Below are 23,781 nucleotides of genomic sequence, written 5' to 3'. Positions count from 1 at the left end.
GTCGTTTTTACAAAAATATACACTTCTAGACACATGATGCCTACAGTGCCTTCGGAAAGTATTCAGACCCCTTGACTTTTTCCACATTTTGTTACGTTACAGCCTTATTCTAAAATTGATTAAATATAATTTTTTCCTCAGCAATCTACACACAATACCCCCAAATGACAAAGCAAAAATTGTTTTTAATTTTTTGTGCAAATTTATTACAAATAAAAAACAGAAATGCCTTATTTACATAAGTATTCCCGACCCTTTACTATGAGACTCGAAATTGAGCACAGGTGCATCCTGTTTCCATTGATCATCCTTGAGATGTTTCTACAACTTGAAATGAGTCTGCCTGTGGTAAATTCAATTGATTGGACATGATCTGGAAAGGCATACACCTGTCTATACTAGGTCCCACAGTTGTCAGAGCAAAAACCAAGCCATGAGGTCGAAGGAATTGTTCGTAGAGCTCTGAGCCAGGATTTTGTCGAGGCACAGATCTGGAGAAGGGTACCAAAAATGTCTGCATCATTGAAGGTCCCCAAGAACACAGTAACCTCCATCATTCTTAAATTAAGAAGTTTGGAACCACCAAGACTCTTCCTAGATTTGGCCTTCCGGCCAAACTTAGCAATCGGGGGAGAAGGGCCTTGGTCAGGGAGAACCCGTTATTCACTCTGACACAGCTCGATGGTCACTGTGACAGAGCTCTAGAGTTCCTCTGTGGAGATGGTAGAACCTCCCAGAAGGACAACCATATCTGCAGCACTCCATCTATCAGGACTTTATGGTAGAGTGGCCAGATGGAAGCCACTCCTCAATAAAAGACACATGACCACCCACCTGGAGTTTGCCATGAGAAACAAGATTCGCTGGTCTGATGAAACCAATATTGAACTCTTTGGCCTGAATGCCAAGCTTCACATCACGTCTGGAGGAAACCTGGCACCATCCCTACGGTGAAGCATGGTGGTGGCAGCACCATGCTGTGGGGATGTTTTTCAGCAGCAGGGACTGGGAGACTAGTCAGGATCGAGGGAAAGATGAATGGAGAAAAGTACAGAGAGGTACTTGATGAAAACCTTCTCCAGAGTGCTCAGGACCTCAGACTGGGATGAATGTTCACCTTCCAACAGGACAACGACCCTAAGCACACAGCCAAGATATTGCAGGAGTGGCTTCAGGACAAGTCTCTGATTGTCCTTGAGTGACCCAGCCAGAACCCGGACTTGAACCCGATCAAACATCTCTGGAGAGATCTGAAAATAGCTGTGCAGCAACGCTCCCCATCCAACCTGACAGAGCTTGAGAGGATCTGCAGAGAGGAATGGGAGAAATTCCCAAATACAGGTGTGCCAAGCTTGTAGCGTCATACCCAAGAAGACTCGAGGCTGTAATCACTGCCAAAGGTGCTTCAACAAAGTACTGAGTAAGGGTCTGAAGACTTACCAGTCACAGTACCAGTCAAAAGTTTGGACACACCTATTCATTCCAGGACTTTATCTTTATGTTCACTATTTTCTACATTGTAGAATAATAGTGAAGACATCAAAACTATGAAATAACACATGGTATCATGTAGTAACCAAAAAAGTGTTAAACAAATCAACATATATTTTATATTTGAGATTCTTCAAAGCGGCCACACTTTGCCTTGATGACAGCTTTGCACACTCTTGGCATTCTCTCAACCAGCTTCACCTGGAATGCTTTTCCAACAATCTTGAAGGAGTTCCCACATATGCTGAGCACTTGTTGGCTCAATTGGGTTGAGATCGGGTGATTTTGGAGGCCAGGTGTTCTGATGCAGCACTCCATCACTCTCCTTCTTCAAATAGATATGTAAATGTAATATTTCTGTTTTTTATTTTTAATAGATTTGCAAACATTTCTAAAAACCTGTTTTTGCTTTGTCATTATGGGGTATTGTGTGTAGATTGATGAAGGAAAAAAACTATTCAATCAACTTTAGAATAATACTGTAACGTAACAAAATGTGGAAAAAGTCAAAGGGACTGAATACTTTCGGAATGCACTGTATGTGAATGCATTGCATTCAATGGGGGAGAGATTAGTGCCACAATATTGATGCCTAGAGATGAGCTTCACAGACAAGATGCTTAAATTAATACATTGCATTCAATGAGATTGATGCATAGATATGGATCGAGTAGTTGACACAAGTCAATTGCATTCATGTCTGTCAGTTCTCTCTCTCTCGCTATTCTCTAATCCCCATATCCCTCTCTTCTCTCTCTATTGCTCCATCCCTGCCCCTCTCTCTCTCTGTCTCTCTCTCTCTACCTCTTCTTTATCCCACCTCCTTCTCTTCTCTCTCCCTCCCTCTGCCTTCTTTCACCCCCTCCACCCTCTCCCACCTCTCTCTTCCCCTTCCTGTCATTCTCTTCTAACTCTCTCTCTCTACTTCTCTCTCCCCCCTCTCTCCCGATTCTCTAATAACGCCAATCCCTCTCTCTCTCTCTCTCCCTCCCTCTATCTCTCTCTTCTCTCTTTCCCTCTCTTTGCCTCCCTTTGTCTCTCTCTCTACCTCTTCTTTATCCCACCTCTTCTTCTCTCTTCCTCCCCCTTCTTCCATCCCTTTCACCCTCTCCCCTCTCTCTTTCTCCCTCCTGTCTCTCCATCTCTCTATCTATCTATTTTCTAACTCCCACTCTCCATCTCTCTCTCTTCGTTCCTCATTCTCTCTCTCTCTCTCTCTCTCTCTCTGTGCCTCCTGTCTCTCTCTACCTCTTCTTTATCCCTCCTCCTTCTCTTATTTCTGACTCCCACTTCCCTCCCTCCCTCCCTAACTCCCTCCCTCCCTCTTCTGTTAATTATTTTACCCTCTCCCCTCTTTCCCTATTTCCCGACTCACTCTCTCTGTGTCCCTCCTATCCCCCTCTCTCCCTTTCTTTCCATCTCTCTCCCCCTCCTTCCTTCACCCTCACCCCCTTTCTCTCCCCTTCCCTCACTCTCCCTGTATTACGGGGGCTGAGTAAATGGCTTGCTAGTGCTCTCCCATGTCATCCCTAAGAGGGGTGCATCACATCGTGCCAGGCTCTTTTCCCGCAATACTCAACTTGAGCGAGTTGAGTCACCGACGTGATCTTCCTCTCAGGTTTTGCACCCCCTTGGGCTCTTGCGGTAGGGGAGATCTTTGTGGGCTATACTCCACCTTTTCTCAGGGTAGTAAGTTGGTGGTCTTTTGATATTCCTCTGTTGGTGTGCTTTGGCAAAGTGGGTGGGGTTATATATACCCTGCCTGGTTGGCCCTGTCCGGGGGTATCGTTGGACGGGGCCACAGTGTCGTCACAGTGTCGTCCCCCCCCCCCCCCCCATCTCAGTCTCCAGTATCTATGCTGCAATAGTCGATGTGCTGGTGGGGCTTGGGTCAGTCTGTCTTATCTGGTGTCCTGTGGGATCTTAAGTATGCTCCCTCTAGTCCTCCCAACTCTTTTTCGCTTTCTCTCTTTCCCCTCCTGGAGGACCTGAGCCCTAGGACCATGCTTGATGCCAGCCCTAGGACCATGACTGACGACTCCTCGCTGTCCAGTCCACCTGGTCATGCTGCTGATCCAGTTTCTGCTTTTCTAAATGCGACTTTGGAACCCTGACCTTTAACCGGGCACAGCCAGAAGAGGACTGGCCATCTCTCAGAGCCTGGTTCTTCTCTAGATTTCTTCCCAGGTTCTTGCCTTTCCAGTGAGTTTTTCTTAGACACCGTGCTTCTACATCTACATTGCTTGCTCTTTGGGGTTTTAGGCTGGGTTTCTGTATAGCACTTTGTGACATCAGCTAATGTAAGAAGGGCTGTATAAATACATTTAATTGATTGATTCTATCTATCTCTTTCCCTCCTTCTTTTGTTCCCTCCCCTTCCTCTCTCCCGCCCTCTCTATCTATTCTCTAATCCCCCCTCTCCATTTCTCTCTAAACGAGGTAGAGCGAGAGAGACAAAGGAAGGAAAAGAGAGGTAGAGAGGAGGAGGGAGGGAGGGAGACAGAAAGCGAGAAGGGAGAGGGAGAGGGGGATTAGAGAATAGAGAGTGAGAGAAAACCGACAGACATGAATGCAATTGACTTGTGTCAACTACTTAATGCATATCTATGCGTTAATCTTATTGAATGCAATGTATTCACTTAGGCATCATGTCTCTGATACTTATCTTTAGGCGTCAATAGTGAGACACGAATCTTCCCCCCATTGAATGCAATGTATTCTCTTAGGCGACATGGATCTGATGATTATCTCTAGGCGTCAATATTGTGACACCAATCTTCACCCCATTGAATGCAATGTACTACCTTATGCTTCATGTATGTGTTGCTTATCTCTATGCATCAATATTGAGAAACTAATTCCCAACTACTGAATGTAATCTTTTCACATAAGCATCATGTTTCTTTATTCGTATTGTTTTGCAAAATGGTCGTAAGTGGGTCGTAACTCTACTACGTCCAATGTAAAATGAACTCTGCGCAGGACATAAAAATTATGACCGTTGCACCACCTGGGCGTGAGCCCTTCAATGAGCTACTCCTGGGCATAGATTCCACGCCTAATAGGGAACAGGCAGAGGGTGTTAAATTGGGACCTTTTCATGATATGCACAGAAAATAACAGCAATCTACATTTTCAAAAGAATGTGAGTCTCATGTTCATACAGTTGAAGTCGGAAGTTTACATACACCTTAGCCAAACACATTTAAACTCAGTTTTCAAAATTCCTGACATTTAATCCAAGTTAAATTCCCTGTCTTAGGTTAGTTAGGATCACCACTTTATTTTAAGAATGTGAAATGTCAGAGTAGAGAGAATGATTTATTTCTGATTTTATTTCTTTCATCACATTCCCAGTGGGTCAGAAGTTTACATACACTCAATTAGTATTTGGTAGCATTGCCTTTAAATTGTTTAACTTGGGTCAAATGTTTCGGGTAGCCTTCCACAAGCTTCCCACAATAAGTTGGGTGAATTTTGGCCCATTCCTCCTGACAGAGCTGGTGTAACTGAGTCAGGTTTGAAGGCCTCCTTGCTCGCACACGCTTTTTCAGTTCTGCCCACACATTTTCTATAGGATTGAGGTCAGGGCTTTGGGATGGCCACTCCAAAACCTTGACTTTGTTGTCCTTAAGCCATTTTCACCCTTTCTATCTAAAATTATCTGCCGAAATTGTTTGAACCCCTATTACTAGCCTGTTCAATCTCTTTCGTGTCGTCTGAGATTCCAAAAGATTGGAAAGCAGCTGCTGTCATCCCCCTCTTCAAAGGGGGGGACACTCTTGACCCAAACTGCTACAGACCTATATCTATCCTACCCTGCCTTTCTAAGGTCTTCGAAAGCCAAGTCAACAAACAGATCACCGACCATTTCGAATCCCACCGCACCTTCTCCGCTATGCAATCTGGTTTCAGAGCTGGTCATGGGTGCACCTCAGCCACGCTCAAGGTCCTAAACGATATCGTAACCACCATCGATAAGAAACAATACTGTGCTGCCGTATTCATTGACCTGGCCAAGGCTTTCGACTCTGTCAATCACCACATCCTCATCGGCAGACTCAATAGCCTTGGTTTCTCAAGTGATTGCCTTGCCTGGTTCACCAACTACTTCTCTGATAGAGTTCAATGTGTCAAATCGGATGGCCTGTTGTCCGGGCCTCTGGTAGTCTCTATAGGGGTGCCACAGGGTTCAATTCTTGGGCCAACTCTTTTCTCTGTGTACATCAATGATGTCGCTCTTGCTGCTGGTGAGTCTCTAATCCACCTCTATGCAGACGACACCATTCTGTATACTTCTGGCCCGTCATTGGACACTGTGTTAACAACCCTCCAGACGAGTTTCAATGCCATACAACTCTCCTTCCGTGGCCTCCAACTGCTCTTAAATACAAGTAAAACTAAATGCATGCTCTTCAACCGATCGCTGCCTGCACCTGCCCACCCGTCCAGCATCACTACTCTGGACGGTTCTGACTTAGAATATGTGGACAACTACAAATACCTAGGTGTCTGGTTAGACTGTAAGCTCTCCTTCCAGACTCACATCAAACATCTCCAATCCGAGGTTAAATCTAGAATTGGCTTCCTATTTCGCAACAAAGCATCCTTCACTCATGCTGCCAAACATACCCTCGTAAAACTGACCATCCTACCAATCCTCGACTTCAGCGATGTCATTTACAAAATAGCCTCCAATACCCTACTCAATAAACTGGATGCAGTCTATCACAGTGCCATCCGTTTTGTCACCAAAGCCCCATATACTACCCACCACTGCGACCTGTACGCTCTCGTTGGCTGGCCCTCGCTTCATACCCGTTGCCAAACCCACTGGCTCCAGGTCATCTACAAGACCCTGCTAGGTAAAGTCCCCCCTTATCTCAGCTCACTGGTCACCATAGCAGCACCCACCTGTAGCACGCGCTCCAGCAGGTATATCTCTCTGGTCACCCCCAAAGCCAATTCCTCCTTTGGCCGTCTCTCCTTCCAGTTCTCTGCTGCCAATGACTGGAACGAACTACAAAAATCTCTGAAACTGGAAACACTTATCTCCCTCACTAGCTTTAAGCACCAGCTGTCAGAGCAACTCACAGATCACTGCACCTGTACATAGCCCATCAATAATTTAGCCCAATCAACTATCGCTTCCCCTACTGTATTTATTTATTTATTTTGCTCCTTTGCACCCCATTATTTCTATTTCTACTTTGCACTTTCTTCCACTACAAATCTACCATTCCAGTGTTTTACTTGCTATATTGTATTTACTTTTCCCCCATGGCCTTTTTTTTCCTTTGCCTCCCTTATCTCACCTCATTTGCTCACATTGTATATAGCCTTATTTTTCAACTGTATTATTGACTGTGTTTGTTTTACTTCATGTGTAACTCTGTGTTGTTGTATGTGTCAAACTACTTTGCTTTATCTTGGCCAGGTCGCAATTGTAAATGAGAACTTGTTCTCAACTTGCCTACATGGTTAAATAAAGGTGAAATAAAATAAATAAAAATATGTTTTGCCACAACTTTGCAAGCATGCTTGGGGTCATTGTCCATTTGGAAGACCCATTTGAAACCAAGTTTTAACTTCCTGACACATGTCTTGAGATGTTGATTCAATATTTCCACATAATTTTCCTGCCTCATGATGCCAGCTATTTTGTGAAGTGCACCAGTTCCTCCTGCAGCAAAGCACCCCCACAACATGATGCTGCCTCCCCCTTTTTCCTCCAAACATAACGATGGTCATTATGCCAAACAGATCTATTTTTGTTTCATCAGCCCAGAGGACATTTCTCCAAAAAGTACAGTCTTTGTCCCCATGTGCAGTTGCAAACCGTAGTCTGGCTTTTTTATGGCAGTTTTGGAGCAGTGGCTTCTTCCTTGCTGAGCGACCATTCAGGTTATGTCGATATAGGACTTATTTTACTGTGGATATAGATACTTTTGTACCTGTTTCCTCCAGCATCTTCACAAGGTCCTTTGCTGTTGTTCTGGGATTGATTTGCACGTTTCGCAACAAAGTACGTTCATCTCTGGGAGACAGAACGCGTCTCCTTCTTGAGCGGTATGACGGCAGTGTGGTCCCATGGTGTTTATACTTGCGTACTATTGTTTGTACAGATGAACGTGGTACCGTCAGGTGTTTGGAAATTTCTTCCAAGGATGAGCCAGACTTGTGGAGGTCTACAATTTTTTTTCTGAGGTCTTGGCTGATTTCTTTTGATTTTCCCATGATGTCAAGCAAAGAGGCACTGAGTTTGAAGGTAGGCCTTGAAATACATCCACAGGTACACCTCCAATTGACTCAAATGATGTCAATAAACAGAAGCTTCTAAAGCCATTACATAATTTTCTGGAATTTTCCAAGCTGTTTAAAGACACAGTCAACTTAGTGTATGTAAACTTCTGACCCACTGGAATTGTGATACAGTGAATTATAAGTGAAATAATCTGTCTGTAAACAATTGTTGGAAAAATGACTTGTGTCATGCACAAAGTAGATGTCCTAACCGACTTCCCAAAACTATAGTTTGTTAAGAAGAAATTTGTGGAGTGGTTGAAAAACAAGTTTTAATGACTCCAACCTAAGTGTATGTAAAATTCCCACTTCAACTGTATTTCACAACCTCCGCTTTTCAAGTCAATTGCAAAATAATACACTTGTGTCTGATCAGATATTAGCAAATGAATAGATGAGCTGCCACCTCCACTTATTTTCCCAGCCAGATATCAAAGAACCAAATATACAGACGGAGATTCAATGAAGCAAAAACAAAACGGTTGGATGACTTTGGTAGTTTCAGTAAGCAACATAATAATACATGCCTACAATAGCATTAACCTACTTAATTCCAATATTTTTGGAATTAAGTAATTATTGATTGATCCATCCAGTTGTGGTTGAGAAAACGTGCATGCATAGTGGTGGGCTTGGTGAAGTGATGGGACCTGCCTCGTAAAGTTTAGAACTGCTACAAGGATGGTAACAACCTAGTAATGGGTGCTACCAAGCAACCATCATTATGAAGCATCACATCTCATGAACCCGCATTGCTTAAGCCAGACTTAGCTACGACGAGTCTTACTTTTGGTTGTTGCAACAGGTGTAAATTCTGATCACAAAGTCAGATGAAGCTACCCCCGACCTAGCATTTAAGACCAATTTGTTTACACCTAACTGGTGCAACCGGCACCAAGTGTCTAGAAGTAGGTATTTCCCAGTTGGCATGGAGACTGAGAGGTTGGTCACTTACACATCAAAGCGGAGGTTCTGCTTCTCTTCAAAGAAGAAGTCCAGGAAAAACTTCCGCACAAAGTTTGGATTCAGCGTGTTGTCAATCACCTCTGTTCTGCCAAACTAAAACAGCAGCCAGGGAAAGGAAATACAGAGGTGACAGAGTGATGCTGCATGTAACAGAACCTCCAATTTCTGTTTAATCCACCAGAAAAGACAGAACAAATATTACAACAAACATTAATGGTTAAACTCAAATATACTAATTGATACAAAACAATTATTTTTGGATATACACTACCGTTCAAAAGTTTGGGGTCACTTAGAAATATCCTTGTTTTTGAAAGAAAATAACATTTTTTGTTCATTAAAATAACATCAAATTATCAGAAATACAGTGTAGAAGGGCAAAAGAACAGAAGAACTCTGCCTAGAAGGCCAGCATCCCGGAGTCATCCTCTTCACTGTTGACGTTGAAACTGGTGTTTTGCAGGTACTATTTAATGAAGCTGCCAGTTGAAGACTTGTAAGGCTTATGTTTCTCAAACTAAACACTCTAATGTACTTGTACTCTTGCTCAGTTGTGCACCGGGGCCTCCTACTCCTCTGTCTACTCTGGTTAGAGCCAGTTTGAGCTGTTCTGTGAAAGGAGTAGTACACAGCGTTGTACAAGATCTTCAGTTTCTTGGCAATTTCTCACATGGAATAGCCTTCATTTCTCAGAACAAGAATAGACTAGCGAGTTTCAGATGAAAGTTCTTTGTTTCTGGCCATTTTGAGCCTATAATCGAACCCACAAATGCTGATTCTCCAGATACTCAACTAGTTTAAAGAAGGCCTGTTTTGTTGCTTCTTCAATCAGAACAACAGTTTTCAGCTGTGCTAACATAATTGCAAAAGGAGTCTTCTAATGATCAATTAGCCTTTTACAATGATAAACTTGGATTAGCTAACACAACGTGCCATTGGAACACAGGAGTGATGGTTTCTGATAATGGGCCTCTGTACGCCTATGTAGATATTTCCTTAAAAATCTGCTGTTTCCAGCGACAGTAGTCATTTACAACAGTAACAATGTCTACACTGTATTTCTGATCAATTTGATTTTATTGGACAAAAAAATTGCTTTTCTTTCAATAACAAGGACATTTCTAAGTGATCACAAACTTTTGAACTGTAGTGTATATATATTTTTTACTGTATAATCTTGGTAAATGATCTCATAAAAAGTTCTGGTGGAGTTATGTCACACATGCAGCTAAAAAAAATATATGGAAATGTCTGCTCTATCCAACATACAACCAACTGATTGCAGCATTACCGTAAAAATGTAGGAGGCACGTGAAAGTGGGAGAAGGTGATGAACTTTTCTTTATCCAAAATTGATTAAAGAATATTGTGATAAATAAAGAAGTTTACCTGTTTCATTTAAGGACCAATTTTTTTTTACAGCTGCGCCATACATGTTGCAAAATAGTTGGGAAGAGATTTCCTGTACCAATTCAATGGCACAGGGTTTATGACCTGATACGCAAAACATCGCCGGATTCAAAACTTCTAGTTTTTCAATTTAAATAATTATACAAAATTCTTGCAAACCAATAGAATGTTATGTATATGTGGGATACCACCATCCCAGCTCTGCAGAATCATTACTAGATCACTTGTTTTGGTACTGCCCATATGTACAGTGCCATGCAAAAGTATTCACCCCCTTGGCATTTTACCTATTTTGTTTCATTACAACCTGTAATTTAAATGGATTTTTATTTGGATTTCATGTAATGGACATACACAAAATAGTCCAAATTGGTTAAGTGAAATGAAAACAATATTTCTGAAAAGTGGTGTGTGCATATGTATTCACCCACTTTGCTATGAAGCCCCTTCGGAAGTCACATAATTAGTTAAATAAAGTCCTCCTGTGTTCAATCTAATTGTCACATGATCTCAGTGTATATATACACCTGTTCTGAAAGGCCCCAGAGTTTGCCACATCACTAAGCAAGGGGCACCACCAAGCAAGCGGCACCATGAAGACCAAGGAGCTCTCCAAAAAGGTCAGGGACAGCGTTGTGGAGAAGTACAGATCAGGGTTTGGTTATAAAAAAATATCTGAAACTTTGAACATCCAACGGAGCACCATTACATCCATTATTAAAATATGTAAAGAATATGGCACCACAACAAACCTGTTTCAGTCTTCCAGAGATTTCAGGCTGGGACGGAGGTTCACCTTCTAGCAGGAGAATGAGCATACTGCTAAAGCAACACTCGAGTGGTTTAAGGGGAAACATTTAAATGTCTGGGAATGGCCTAGTCAAAGGCCAGACCTCAATCCAATTGAGAATCTGTGGTATGACTTAAAGATTGCTGGATACCAGCGGAACCCATCCAACTTGAAGGAGCTGGAGCAGTTTTTCTTTGAAGAATAGGCAAAAATCCCAGTGGCTAGATGTGCCAAGCTTATAGAGACATACCCCAAGAGACTTGCAGCTGTAATTGCTGGAAAAGGTGGCTCTACAAAGTATTGACTTCAGGGGTGAATAGTTATGCACGCTCAAGTTTTCTGTTTTTTTGTCTAATTTCTTGTTTGTTTCACAATAAAACATATTTTGCATCTTCAAAGTGGTAGTCATGTTGTGTAAATCAAAAGATACAAACCCCAAAAATCAATTTGAATTCCAGGTTGTAAGGCAACAAAATAGGAAAAATGCCAAGGGGGGTGAATACTTTTGCAAGCCACTGTAGCTTGTTTTTGGTCGCAGGTTCAGGAATAGCTGAAGAATTGCAACATTTACCTGGAGCTAACTCTGCAGATAGCAATACTGGGTGACTTGAAAATCCATAGTCAATTGATCAATGATATTATAACCCTCTTAGTAAAAAAATGTTCATCTTTAATTTACAATCTGTAGAAACTATGAGAATAAAACATAACAGTACAGTTGAAAAATATATGACAATTAGAAATCCAAACTGGATGGTTTTTAGAGATAGATGGGAGGGGCAGATGGTAGCTGAAGTGTGGGACTAAAAACAAATAAAAAAGAACTCATGTAAATTATACTGTGTCCGTAAAATGTATATAGTATGTTTAAGCTGGAAGTAGAAGCCTAAGTATTGTTGTCCATTAGTTTTCTTAAATAAGGGGAGGGGTGGTAGGGTTAGGGGAAAATAATACACATCAGGGATTGGAAATTATGCAGACAATTACATTGATAGAACCCACAATCTATCTGCAATATTAAAGATGATCTAACCCCTATTTTGTTATTTAAAAAATAACAGAACCTCAATCAAAACATAATCTCCGTGATAGATAATCATTTGATAATCAATTACACAATGTCACGATAAATCTAAGCATATGAACGTTGACATCACTAGCAATAATTGCATATGTTATCTGCCTGGCAATCAGACACTAATCCCCATTGGGCAGAGTGCCTGGCTGGTATGCTCCTATAGCTCAGAGTAATAAACTATTGATCCCTGCACTGCCTCAATACCCAGCTCATGTCCTTAGTGCACATCATCCCAGCTATCAACTCTGTCCCTCCCAAGCCATTATTTGGCCTGGGAGGGTAGTTTATTGTAACCCTACCAGCCTACCTGGTATCCATCGACCAAGGAACGTCCCATGATACACATCCACCTGTTCTATTTTGGGCGGCGTTCTTTGAGGTACGATTGGTTAACGGGTAGTGGAGCCTTGCTGGGAATGTTAGAATTATAAATTGTGTTGTTAAGGGGAAAGGCTTTCAATTATTGTGAAGTGACTGAAACTAAGAGGTCTTAGTGACAGTAGGTCAACGCTACAGTACAGAGGAAACAAATAGATTTACTCAACACCATTTTAATCTTAGTTTACACTAACACTTAAGTGCGTATCGTTTTCAACCCTTAGTGTTGGTGTCTCAGTGTATGTGGTAGTGATCAGAAATAGAGAGAAGGGGAATCAGGCAAGGTGCTTTGGCTTGTGAGTCTTCACTAAATGAATGGCGCAAATATGTCTGCAGTTGGTTATAGAAAGTTTACTCTGCTGATTGCGTTACAATAATTATGCCCTCTCATTGATTAACCCTGCCGCATTGAATAAGCAGGTGGAAGACGTCTTGCTGTAAGGGGATCCACTCAGACGAAGCCCTTACTTAATGACATTTTGTTGTCAAGCAGTGTTGACTTTGAGAGAGAGAGAGAGAGAGAGAGAGAGATGTTGTGGATGTGAATATTTAATGAGCCCCTCTAGAGCTCTAGACATTTGGGAAAATGAGGCTTGTTCACTACCTGAACCTATCTTATCCTGTCTGCTTCTTACCCCAGGCTATTCTACACTAATAAGAAGGATGGTAAAATCCATGCCAATTACTGATCATGGCTAGTGGTGCCTTATCCCACTAGTTAGTTGGGGAAATGTGCTGGACAGTGCAGAATGTTTGGACTTGTGGCATTCAGACAAGTGACACTAATGTCTCAAATGTTTCCTAATTAATTCTGCTCATTGATATGCAAATGCAACCACCTTCGGCATACTTATGTGACTTTGGAACAATCCGAATAGAATAATATCAGGAAATAATTTCAGTGTCAGTGGCTCAGCTACCTACTGGGCACAGGGCGTCAGTTCAAAGTCTAGTTTTGATTTACATTTAGGTTAAAAGTTAGGTGAAAAAAATACTAAATGCCTTTATGTTGATGACTTATTGCAAATCCAAAGAGTTTTCTACGTTGATTCAACGTCATCACATCAATTTTGGGGGGTTGAAATTATGTGGAAATAACGTTGATTCAACCAGTTTTTGCCCAGTGGGAAAAGAAGATGGAACAACATGAGTCTCACTCGGGAGGGTTCTTACATTTTTCCCCGATCATAGAAATCAGTACCTGTAAGTTAGCAGAACAGTAACTAAAGACGAAAATGCAAAAAGCTGAAAATAGAACTTAATTTTCCACTCACCTCCATCCACTCTTTGGTCCCGATACCCTGAACATACAGCACAACCACTGCATAGAAAGAGAAGAGTAGAAAGAAGGCCATAAGAGAACTTCTGAATATAGAGTATTCAATAATGGGCCAGTCGTCAACAAACTAAAACCAAAATTTCAAAACATTAAATTACAAGAGAAAACTAATTTGGTAGAATAGGTTCAGGTTGGTCACATTCATTTAAAACAGCTCATCAGCGGTTGAATGTTGGGCATTAGTGGTATAATCCACTTCACTCTGGCTTCGTGCAGGCAATTAAAAAAAGGATCTCTTCTAATGACCAATTAAGAACATTGAGATAACAGCATCGGGGCAAGTGTCCGGGTACCTTGGCAACATTACTTTATTTGCAGATGCTGTTCACTGCATTCATGGTAGGTTTGTCACGCTGAAATCATTTTGGCAACGATTATGCATAAATATGCCGACGAGCTGCCCAGATACAAACTTGCGAAATGCCACACTAGAGAGCAAAATATATATATATTTTTTTATTAAACCTTTATTTAAGCAGGCAAGTCAATTAAGAACAAATTTTCCTGTAGGGACGGGGGTTAAAAAATAAAATATGTAAGACAAAACAGACAACAGACAGAAGACACTGGCAACAGCACAAATACAACAGGAAACAAACGTGGATTTGTGTGTGTGTGTGCGTGGAGGCATGTGTATGGTGTGTGTGATGTAAAACAACATGCTTCCTTACATAAGGCAACGCAAATTAGTGACATCGGGTGACAACTAGAAACATTTACAGTACATGTCTCAATAACCTGATCATCAATTTATGCTTTGAACTCCAGAACACAATTTCAAGACTAGGGGATTGAGTAATGAAATTACCTTTTTCCATGCTCGGTTAAAACTTTCGGGACTCTTAGTCTAAAACAAGATTGAGATCTGAGCTTGTATGTGTTTTCATTTCGAGCTGGAAGAGAGGATAGACAAAATGGCAATTTTCCTAAAATGGGCTTATAAATAAGAACGTACCAGTGTTTGAGCCTACATGTTGCTAGTGATGTCCACCGAACAGCACAGTAGAGATCACAATGGTGAGTTAGACATCTCTGATTGGTGACAAAAGGGCTGCATGATACACAGAGTCAAGAGCTTTCAGTGTAGATACTGCGCTCAGCCAAAGAGGTGACACATAGGAGCAACAACAAAGAGGACTATATAACTGCTAAACTGCTGCTCAACAAGTGGCCAAAAGTCGTTACAACAATTCGCCACCAACGACTGCTTGTCTGTCTGGAAGGGTCTCTGAATGAGTTCTAATGTCGTTTTGAATCACAAAGAGCCCTCAGCCATCAAGAGTCTCCTCAGCTATCTTGCCCCTCAGCTGACAACACCCTCAGCCATCAAGAGTCTCCTCAGCTATCTTGGCCCTCAGCTGACAACACCCTCATCCATCTGGACTCTCTCTCCCCGCCCTCCCTCACCCCCTACCAACTACTTTCTTCCCTGTCATCCCCCTCCCTACCCCCTTACACCCCCTCCCTCCCTCCTTACACCCCCCTCCCTCCCTCCCTCCCTCCCTCTAGCCTACCCCAGACTGCCCTCCTCCTTGTCATCACAGAAAAGGAGGTGAACAAGCTCTTCAGAAGGCTGCAGGTCCAGACTGGATTTCCTCAGCCGCACTAAAAAACTGTGCTGACCAGCTTTCCCGTTTTTACGCACATATTCAATCAGTCTCTAGAACTATGCACTGTACCTGCCTGCTTCAAATCCTCCACCATCATCCCATTCCCGAAGAAACAAAAGGTGACCGGCCTGAACAACTGCAGACCTGTAGCGCTCATGAAAACCTTTGAGCACCTGGTCCTGTTCCATCTCAAAACCACCACCGACGCCCTCCTTGACCCCATGCAGTTCGCCTACAGAGCCAATAGATCTGTGGACGACGCCTTCAACATGGGCTTCTCTACATCCTTCAACACCTCGACAACCCAAGGACATACGTGAGAATACTGTTTGTGGACTTCAACTCAGTGTTCAACACAATCATTTTGGACCTGCTACAGCACAAACACACCAAGCTGAACATTTCGGACTCCATCTGCCGGTGGCTCACCGACTTCCTGACCAAGACTGACCAAGAGCAAAGCACGTTAAGATGGGAAAACATCTTTCAGACTCCCTGTCTACCAGCACGGGGCGCCACAGGGTTGCATGCTCTCCCCCCTCCTCTACTCGCTCTACACCAATGACTGCACCTACAGCGACGCATCTGTCAAACTACTAAAGTTTGCTGATGACACCACACTAGTCAATCTCCGACGACGACAAGTCCAAGTACCATGGATAGGTTGACCGCCTGGTGGCCTGGTGCAGTCACAACAACCTGGAACTCAACACAGTCAAAACAGTGGAGATGGTGGTTGACTTCAAGAAATGACTTCAAGAAATATACGGCCATGGTATTACAATTCCTGGGGACTATCATCTCCCACAACCTCAAGTGGGAGGACAACATCAGAGGTGACCAAGGAGGCTTGGCAGAGAATGAACTATCTGCCCCAGTTGAGGAAACTCAAACTCTCTGACAATTCTGGTTCGGTTCTACACGTCCATCATTGACTTCCTCCTCACCCCTTCTTTCAGCGTCTGGTTTGGGTCTGGGTCTGCCCGCTGTAAGGGCAAACTTCAGTGCATCGTCCGGTCTGCGGAGCAGGTCATCAGCTGTACCTGCCCAACATCAAGGACCTGCACACCTCCAAGATAAGGAAGCATGCAGGTAAGATCATCGCCGGCCCTGCCCTCCCCAGACACCCCATCTTTCAAAGACACCACTTTGGCAGACGGTTTAGGTCAGTCATGACCAAAAACGCTCAACACCTGAACAGTTTCGTCCCCCATGCTGTGGCCCTCATCAACCGGCTATCAGGGTCATAAGGGACTTTGAATTGGGCCGATTACTGCACCTTGTAATCAATGACATCAAATACTAATCTGCATTATACTGCATTTACACTATGTACATCTCACACAAAACTGTATATATTCACCATGGCAGCATCCCTCCCAGTAGTGCCCTGTTGTCTGTTAAGTAAAAAGAAAAGCTGTAATAAATGACTAAAATAGTCTAATTCCAAAATGCTACAGGGCCTGTTTGAGCATTTGTTAGCGCCTAGCAATGCAGCCCATCAAAAAATTGAACTCTGTCAGGTATTTCCCAGTCTACAAAGTAAACAGCTTCAGTGGATATCGGGGGTGCCTTACAGAAACAGCCATTAAAGTTTGAACCACAACATGGAGCGAATCATTCTGAGAAGATGAGAAGTGCATCCCCGTGCTATAGGAATCCTCCAGGATGAGAGAGAAACTAGTACTCCTTTAGATTAATCTAAATTTGGGGACAGATGAGAGAAACTCATAGGCTGGCTCCCAGCATCAGACGGATAGTCTGCTTTATGGAAAGTGACTGGTAGAGGATACCCCATCTGGTGGGAAAGTGCAGAGTCAAATCTAAAGGAGCTGCACGCCAACTTTTCTACTCTGGCTTCATGGCCAGGTAACCAGGTGAACTGAAATTAAATTCAATCAATCTTATACGCTTAGAAAAAAAATGGTACCTACAGTAGAACCTGGGGCACTGAGGGGGGCGCGTCGCTTCTTGCCAGTTCCTGCTCAACTTTTTTATTGCTCTTTTTGCATTAATTATTACTTTGTTTGCTCAGAATGTTTGTGCAATCATTTCCTATGATCGACAAACACTTTTGGAACATGAATCGGAAGCTATACATTGATCTCTCAGCCGCCCAGATCTGGAATACTACATCTACTCCTTTGTTTTCCGCACAGCGGGCTTACTTGTTGCTCCTGACCGAGATGACCAAATGCAGAGGAAGACAAAAGCTAGGCTGACAAGATGGGCTACACCTCCTTCTCTTACTAGTATCCTGATGGCTAATGTCCAATCGCTGGAAAATAAACTTTGTGAACTCAGAGCAAGGCTGTAATTGCATAGGGACATCAGGGAATGCTGTGTCTTTGTACCCAAGCAGATGTTTTTATATAAACTCAGCAAAAAAAGAAACGTCCCTTTTTCAGGACCCTGTCTTTCAACGATAATTCGTAAAAATCCAAATAACTTCACAGATCTGCATTGTAAAGGGTTTAAACACTGTTTCCCATGCTTGTTCAATGAACCATAAACAATTAATGAACATGCACCTGTGGAACGGTCGTTAGTTAAGACACTAACAGCTTACAGACGGTAGGCAATTAAGGTCACAGTTATGAAAACTTAGGACACTAAAGAGGCCATTCTACTGACTCTGAAAAACACTTGCATGCTGCAAGAAGGCATGAGGACTGCAGATGTGGTCAGGGCAATAAATTGCAACGTCTGTACTGTGAAACGCCTAAGACAGCGCTACAGGGAGACAGGACAGACAGCTGATCATGCTCGCAGTGGCAGACCACGTGTAACAACACCTCCACAGGATCGGTACATCCGAACATCACATCTACGGAACAGGTACAGGATGGCAACAACAACTGCCCGAGTTACACCAGGAACGCACAATCCCTCCATCAGTGCTCAGACTGTCCACAATAGGCTGAGAGAGGCTGGACTGAGGGCTTGTAGGCCTGTTGTAAGGCAGGTCCTCACCAGACATCACCGGCAACAACGTCTGCAACTGGATCCTGGACTTCCTGGAGGGCAAACCACAGTCTGTGGGGATTGGCAAAAATACCTCCTCCACACTGACTTTTAATACAGGGTCCCCCCAGGGTTGTGTTCTCGGCCCTCTGATGTACTCCCTGTTCACCCACGACTGCATGACTATGCCCAACACCAATTACATTATGAAGTTGGCTGACACCACGGTTGCAGGCCTGATAACCAACAACGATGAGTCAGCCTATAGGGAGGAGGTAAGTGAACTGGCAATTGCAGTGGTACATAACAACTAATAAAACGTAAAACTCTTCTGGCTCTTCCCATAGGAGAACCCTTTGAATAACCCTTTTGGGTTCCATGTAGACCTCTTTTCACAGAAGGTTCTACATGGAACCCAAAAGGGTTCTATCTGGAACCAAAAAAAGGCTCTACCTGGAATCACAAAGGGTTCTCCTATGGGGACAGCCTAAGAACTGTTTTGGAACCCTTTTTCCAAGAGTATACTAATTAATCAATTATGCTTAGTGTTGAGGTAGCCAATCCAAAAATGATTTAAAATGTTGTCGTACTGTAACCACTGTGTTCTTGGGGACCTTCAAATCATTTTATGGTACTCTTCCCTGGAGCTGTGCCTCGACAGAATTCCGTCAACCTCATGGCTTGGTTCTTGCTCTGACATGCACTGTCAACTGTGGGCCCTTATATAGACAGGTGTGTGCCTTTCCAAATCATGTCCAATCAATTGAATTTACCACAGGTGGACTCCAATCAAGTTGTAGAAACATCTCAAGGATGATTAATGGAAACAGGATGCACCTATGGTAGGAAAATTACAAACTTTGTTATGCACATGCTCTGTATAAGCCTTAAACCTGTACATTTCCACTGTCTATATCTCTCATGTAAGAAGAAGCCAGTGTTTTTCTTCTCTTGTTTTTGAGTAACTTAGACACGCGGCCAAAGACAAAGGGCCCATCTGAGAGTGACCAGTTTTTGGTCGATCCTGTTCTTTTCGTATCTTCCAAGGGCACAGCTGTGTGGAGATGTCAAGAGAACAGAGGCTAGCTTGAGCAGCAGCGACAATTCTATCAGCAGAAAGGAGTAACAAAACTGGAGTTATCACTTGTTTGTACGCTATGTTCCCACCATGATCTCACACACCTGCTAAACTGCCATGTAGACAAAGGTTATTAATGTGATTGTTAACCACTACAGAATTGCAATTCTTATAATAAAAAGTTGTTGTTCGAAGAATCTACAGTCTCTCTTCCTTTCTGGTTAGAATTTCCATGACACACACAAGCTCAATTTTGATTCTCATTGCAAAGGGTCTGAATACTTAAGGTAAATAAGGTATTGTTATTAGATATTTATATACAATTGCAAAATGTATAAAACCTGTTTTTGCTTAGTCATTCTGGGGTATTGTGTGTAGTTTGTTACGGTACAAATGTGGATATACACTGAACAAAAATATAAACGCAAGATGTAAAGTGTTGGTCCCATGTTTCATAAGCTGAAATTAAAGCTTATATCTCCAAAATGTTGTGCACAGATTTGGTTACATCCCTATTAGTTAGCATTTCTTCTTTGTTGAGATAATCTATCCACCTGACAGGTGTGGCATATCAAGAAGCTGATTAAACAGCATGATTACACAGGTGCACAATAAAGGCCACTCTAACTTGTACAGTTTTGAACACAACACAATGCCAAAGATGTATCAAGTTTTGGTCGGAGTTGGCGTGCAATTGGCGTGCTGACTGCAGAGAATTTAATATTCATTTCACCACCATAAGCCGCCTTCAATGTTATTTTAGAGAATTTGGCAGTACGTCCAACTGGACTCACAACCGCAGACCACATGTATCGCGTTGTGTGGGAAAGCAGTTTGCTGATGTCAACGTTGTGAACAGAGTGCTCCATGGTCGCGGTGGGGTTATGGTATGGGCAGGCATAAGCTACAGACAATGTACACAATTTCTTTAAGGTATCGGTGACCAAGATATGCATATCTGTATTCCCAGTCATGTGCAATCCATAGATTAGGGCCTAATGAATTTATTTCAATTGATTTATTTGTCACACCCTAATCTGTTTCACCTGTCTTTGTGCTTGTCTCCAACCCCCTCCAGGTGTCGCCCATCTTCCCCATTATCCCCAGTGTATTTATACCTGTGTTCTCTGTCTGTTGCCAGCTCATTTTGTTTGTCAAGCTGACCAGCGGTTTTCCCCTTGCTCCAGTATTTTTCTAGTTCCTGTTTTCTAGTTTTCCCGGTTTTTACCATTCTGCCTGCCTTGACCCTGAGCCTGCCTGCCGTTCTGTACTTTGTCACCCCACCCTGGATTATTGATACCTGCCTGCCCTGACCCCAAGACTGCCTGCCGTTCTGTACCTTTTGGACTCTGATCTGGATAACTGACCTCTGCCTGCCCCTGACCTGTTGTTTTGCCTGCCCCCTGTTCAAGTAATAAACTTTTGCTACTTCGACACTGTCGGCATCTGGGTCTTCCCTGAAACGTGATATTATTACATTATATGAACTAACTCAGTAAAATCTTTGAAATTGTTGCATGTTGTGTTTATATTTTAGTTTAGTATATGCAGCATGTCGTACCTCAAATAGAGTCAAATAGAGTTTCTTATTCTATGAGTTATAATTTCCATACTATACAGTTGAAGTCAGAAGTCTACATACACCTTAGCCAAATACATTTAAACTCAGTATTTCACAATTCCTGACATTTAATCCTAGTAAAAATTCCCTGTCTTAGGTCAGTTAGGATCACCACTTTATTTTAAGAACGTGACATGTCTGAATAATAAGAAAGAGTGATTTATTTCAGCTTTTATTTCTTCATCACATTCCCAGTGGGTCAGAAGTTTACATAAACTCAATTAGTATTTGGTAGCATTGCCTTTAAAATTGGGTCAAACATTTCGGGTAGCCTTCCACAAGCTTCGCACAAGAAGTTGGGTGAATTTTGGCCCATTCCTCCGAAAAGAGCTGGTGTAACTGAGTCAGGTTTGTAGGCCTCCTTGCTCGCACACACTTTTTCAGTTCTGACCACAAATTTTCTATAGGATTGAGGTCAGGGCTTTGTGATGGCCACTCCAATACCTTGACTTTGTTGTTTTTGCCACAACTTTGGAAGTATGCTTGGGGTTATTGTCCATTTGGAAGATCCATTTGCGACAAAGCTTTAACTTCCTGACTGATGTCTTGCTTCAATATATCCACAGAATTTTCCCCACTCATGATGCCATCTATTTTGTGAAGTGCACCAGTCCCTCCTGCAGCAAAGCACCCCCACAACATGATGCTGCCACCCCCGTGCTTCAGAGTTGGGATGGTGTTCTTCGGCTTGCAAGCCTCCTTTTTTCTCCAAACATAATGATGGTCATGGCCAAACAGATCTATTTTTGTTTCATCAGACCAGAGGACATTTCTCCAAAAAGTACGATCTTTGTCCCCATGTGCAGTTGCAAACCGTAGTCTGGCTTTTTTATGGCGGTTTTGAAGCTGTGGATTACTGAGCAGCCTTGCTGAGCGGCGTTTCAGGTTATGTCAATATAGGACTCATTTTACTGTGGATATAGATACTTTTGTACCTGTTTCCTCCAGCATCTTCACAAGGTCCTTTGCTATTGTTCTGGGATTGATGTGCACTTTTCGCACCAAAGTACGTTCATCTCTAAGAGACAGAACGCGTCTCCTTCCTGAGTGTTATGAGCGTAATAGTACTTGCGTACTATTGTTTGTATAGATCAGTGCTTCTCAATTATTTTCTGTTACGCCCCCCCTAGGAAGAAGTAAACATTTCGCGCCCCCCCAACTCTCCGCCGCGACTGTAAATAGTATCATTTGTCTATAAAATTGTTATAAGTACACCTCTGCATAACATTGTATTATTATTTTTGCAGCACTTGCGTCATCCAGCATGAGAGACCATGTCTAATGCTGCAGGCAGTATCAGCTCCTCTGCTATGGAGTGGGGTTTTTTGCACTGAGCAATTTGGTACGCCACCTTATATGATGCTAACAGTGCTCGCTGGTTTACTGAAGTAGCATTCACAAAGCGGGACGATTGTTGACAATATTCGGCACGTTTTCGATGAAAAAATTCAAGCGGCTTATCAGCGTGATTGGGGTGTAATGTCTTTAAGTGACGCCTTAATTTATTTGGCTTCATGCTGTCCGCTGCCAACATTTTTAGACAGAGTAAACATACCGGTCTTTCCTCGTCTCCCACCGTAGTCACAGTGAAGCCAAGCGCTACATTCGCTTCGTCATATTTCCTCGTCTTAGCTTTCGGGAGACTTACGTTTGTCTCATTATCTCCGTCTCTCTCCGCCTTTCTTTTCATCCCTGTTAAATATTTTTCCATGTTGTCTCTTAAGGGTTTGTTATCTGCACTTCATATCTCCTGCTCTGTGCTGTGTGATCTTGTTCGATTAAAAAAAAAACTACTACGGGGCAAAAAAAAGCGTGTTCCCCGGGGTCACGCGCCCCCCCTGGCATCGCTCCGAGCCCCCCCAGGGGGGCGCGCCCCACTATTTGAGAAGGACTGGTATAGATGAACGTGGTACCTTAAGGCGTTTGGAAATTGCTCCCAAGGATGAACCAGACTTGTGGAGATCTACAATTTTATTTCTGAGTTGTTGGCTGATTTCTTTTGATTTTCCCATGATGTCAAGCCTGAGTTTGAAGGTAGGCCTTGAAAGACATCCACAGGTACACCTCTAATTGACTCAAATGATGTCAATTAGCCTATCAGAAGCTTGTAAAGCCATGACATCGTTTTCTGGAATTTTCCAAGCTGGTTTAAAGGCACAGTCAACTTAGTGTATGTAAAGTTCTGACCCACTGGAATTGTGATACAATGAGTTATAAGTGAAATAATCTGTCTGTAAACAATTGTTGGAAAAATTACGTGTGTCATGCACAAAGTAGATGTCCTAACCGACATGCCAAAACTATAGTTTGTTAACAATAAATTTGTGGAGTGGTTGAAAAACAAGTTTTAATGACTCCAACCTAAGTGTATGTAAACTTCCGACTTCAATTGTACATAAACACGAACCGGTTCAGCATGTCCCGGAGCACATCGTTCACCAGGGCCTGGAACACAGTTGGTCAGCCCGAATGGCATAACTAAGTACTCATAGTGCCCACTAGCCATGTTAAAGGCAGTCTTCCACTCATCTCCTTCCCGTATCCGAACCAGATGGTAGGTGTTCCAAAGGTCCAACTTGGAGAAGATGGTCGCTCCCTGAAGAGGTTTGTAAGCTGAGGAGATGAGTGGTAGAGGGTAACGTTTTTTTTACTGTGATGTCATTAAGGCCCCTGTAGTTGATACACGGATGTAGGTTTGGTCCTTCTTCTCAACAAAGAAGAACCCTGCGCTATATTACCTTTCAATGTGCTCC

At 42.8% G+C, this 23,781-nt stretch overlaps 1 protein-coding gene across 2 annotated transcripts in view; it reads right to left on the bottom strand.

Annotated features, from left to right (window-relative positions):
• Nucleotides 1–23,781, bottom strand: part of LOC115169011 (copine-9) — a 108,342-nt gene that overhangs the window by 57,431 nt on the left and 27,130 nt on the right. For both annotated transcript variants that reach the window (XM_029724612.1, XM_029724613.1), the window contains exons 3-4: nt 13,691–13,737; nt 8,750–8,853 (exon numbers count right to left, since the gene is read on the bottom strand). In XM_029724612.1, the coding sequence (XP_029580472.1) occupies nt 8,750–8,853; nt 13,691–13,737 (151 nt within the window). The remainder of the gene's footprint in view (nt 1–8,749; nt 8,854–13,690; nt 13,738–23,781) is intronic.

The sequence above is a fragment of the Salmo trutta genome, chromosome 30, assembly GCF_901001165.1.
Source record: "Salmo trutta chromosome 30, fSalTru1.1, whole genome shotgun sequence".
In the NCBI taxonomy this organism is placed as follows: domain Eukaryota; kingdom Metazoa; phylum Chordata; class Actinopteri; order Salmoniformes; family Salmonidae; genus Salmo; species Salmo trutta.
This window is presented reverse-complemented; position numbering and strand designations above follow the sequence as displayed.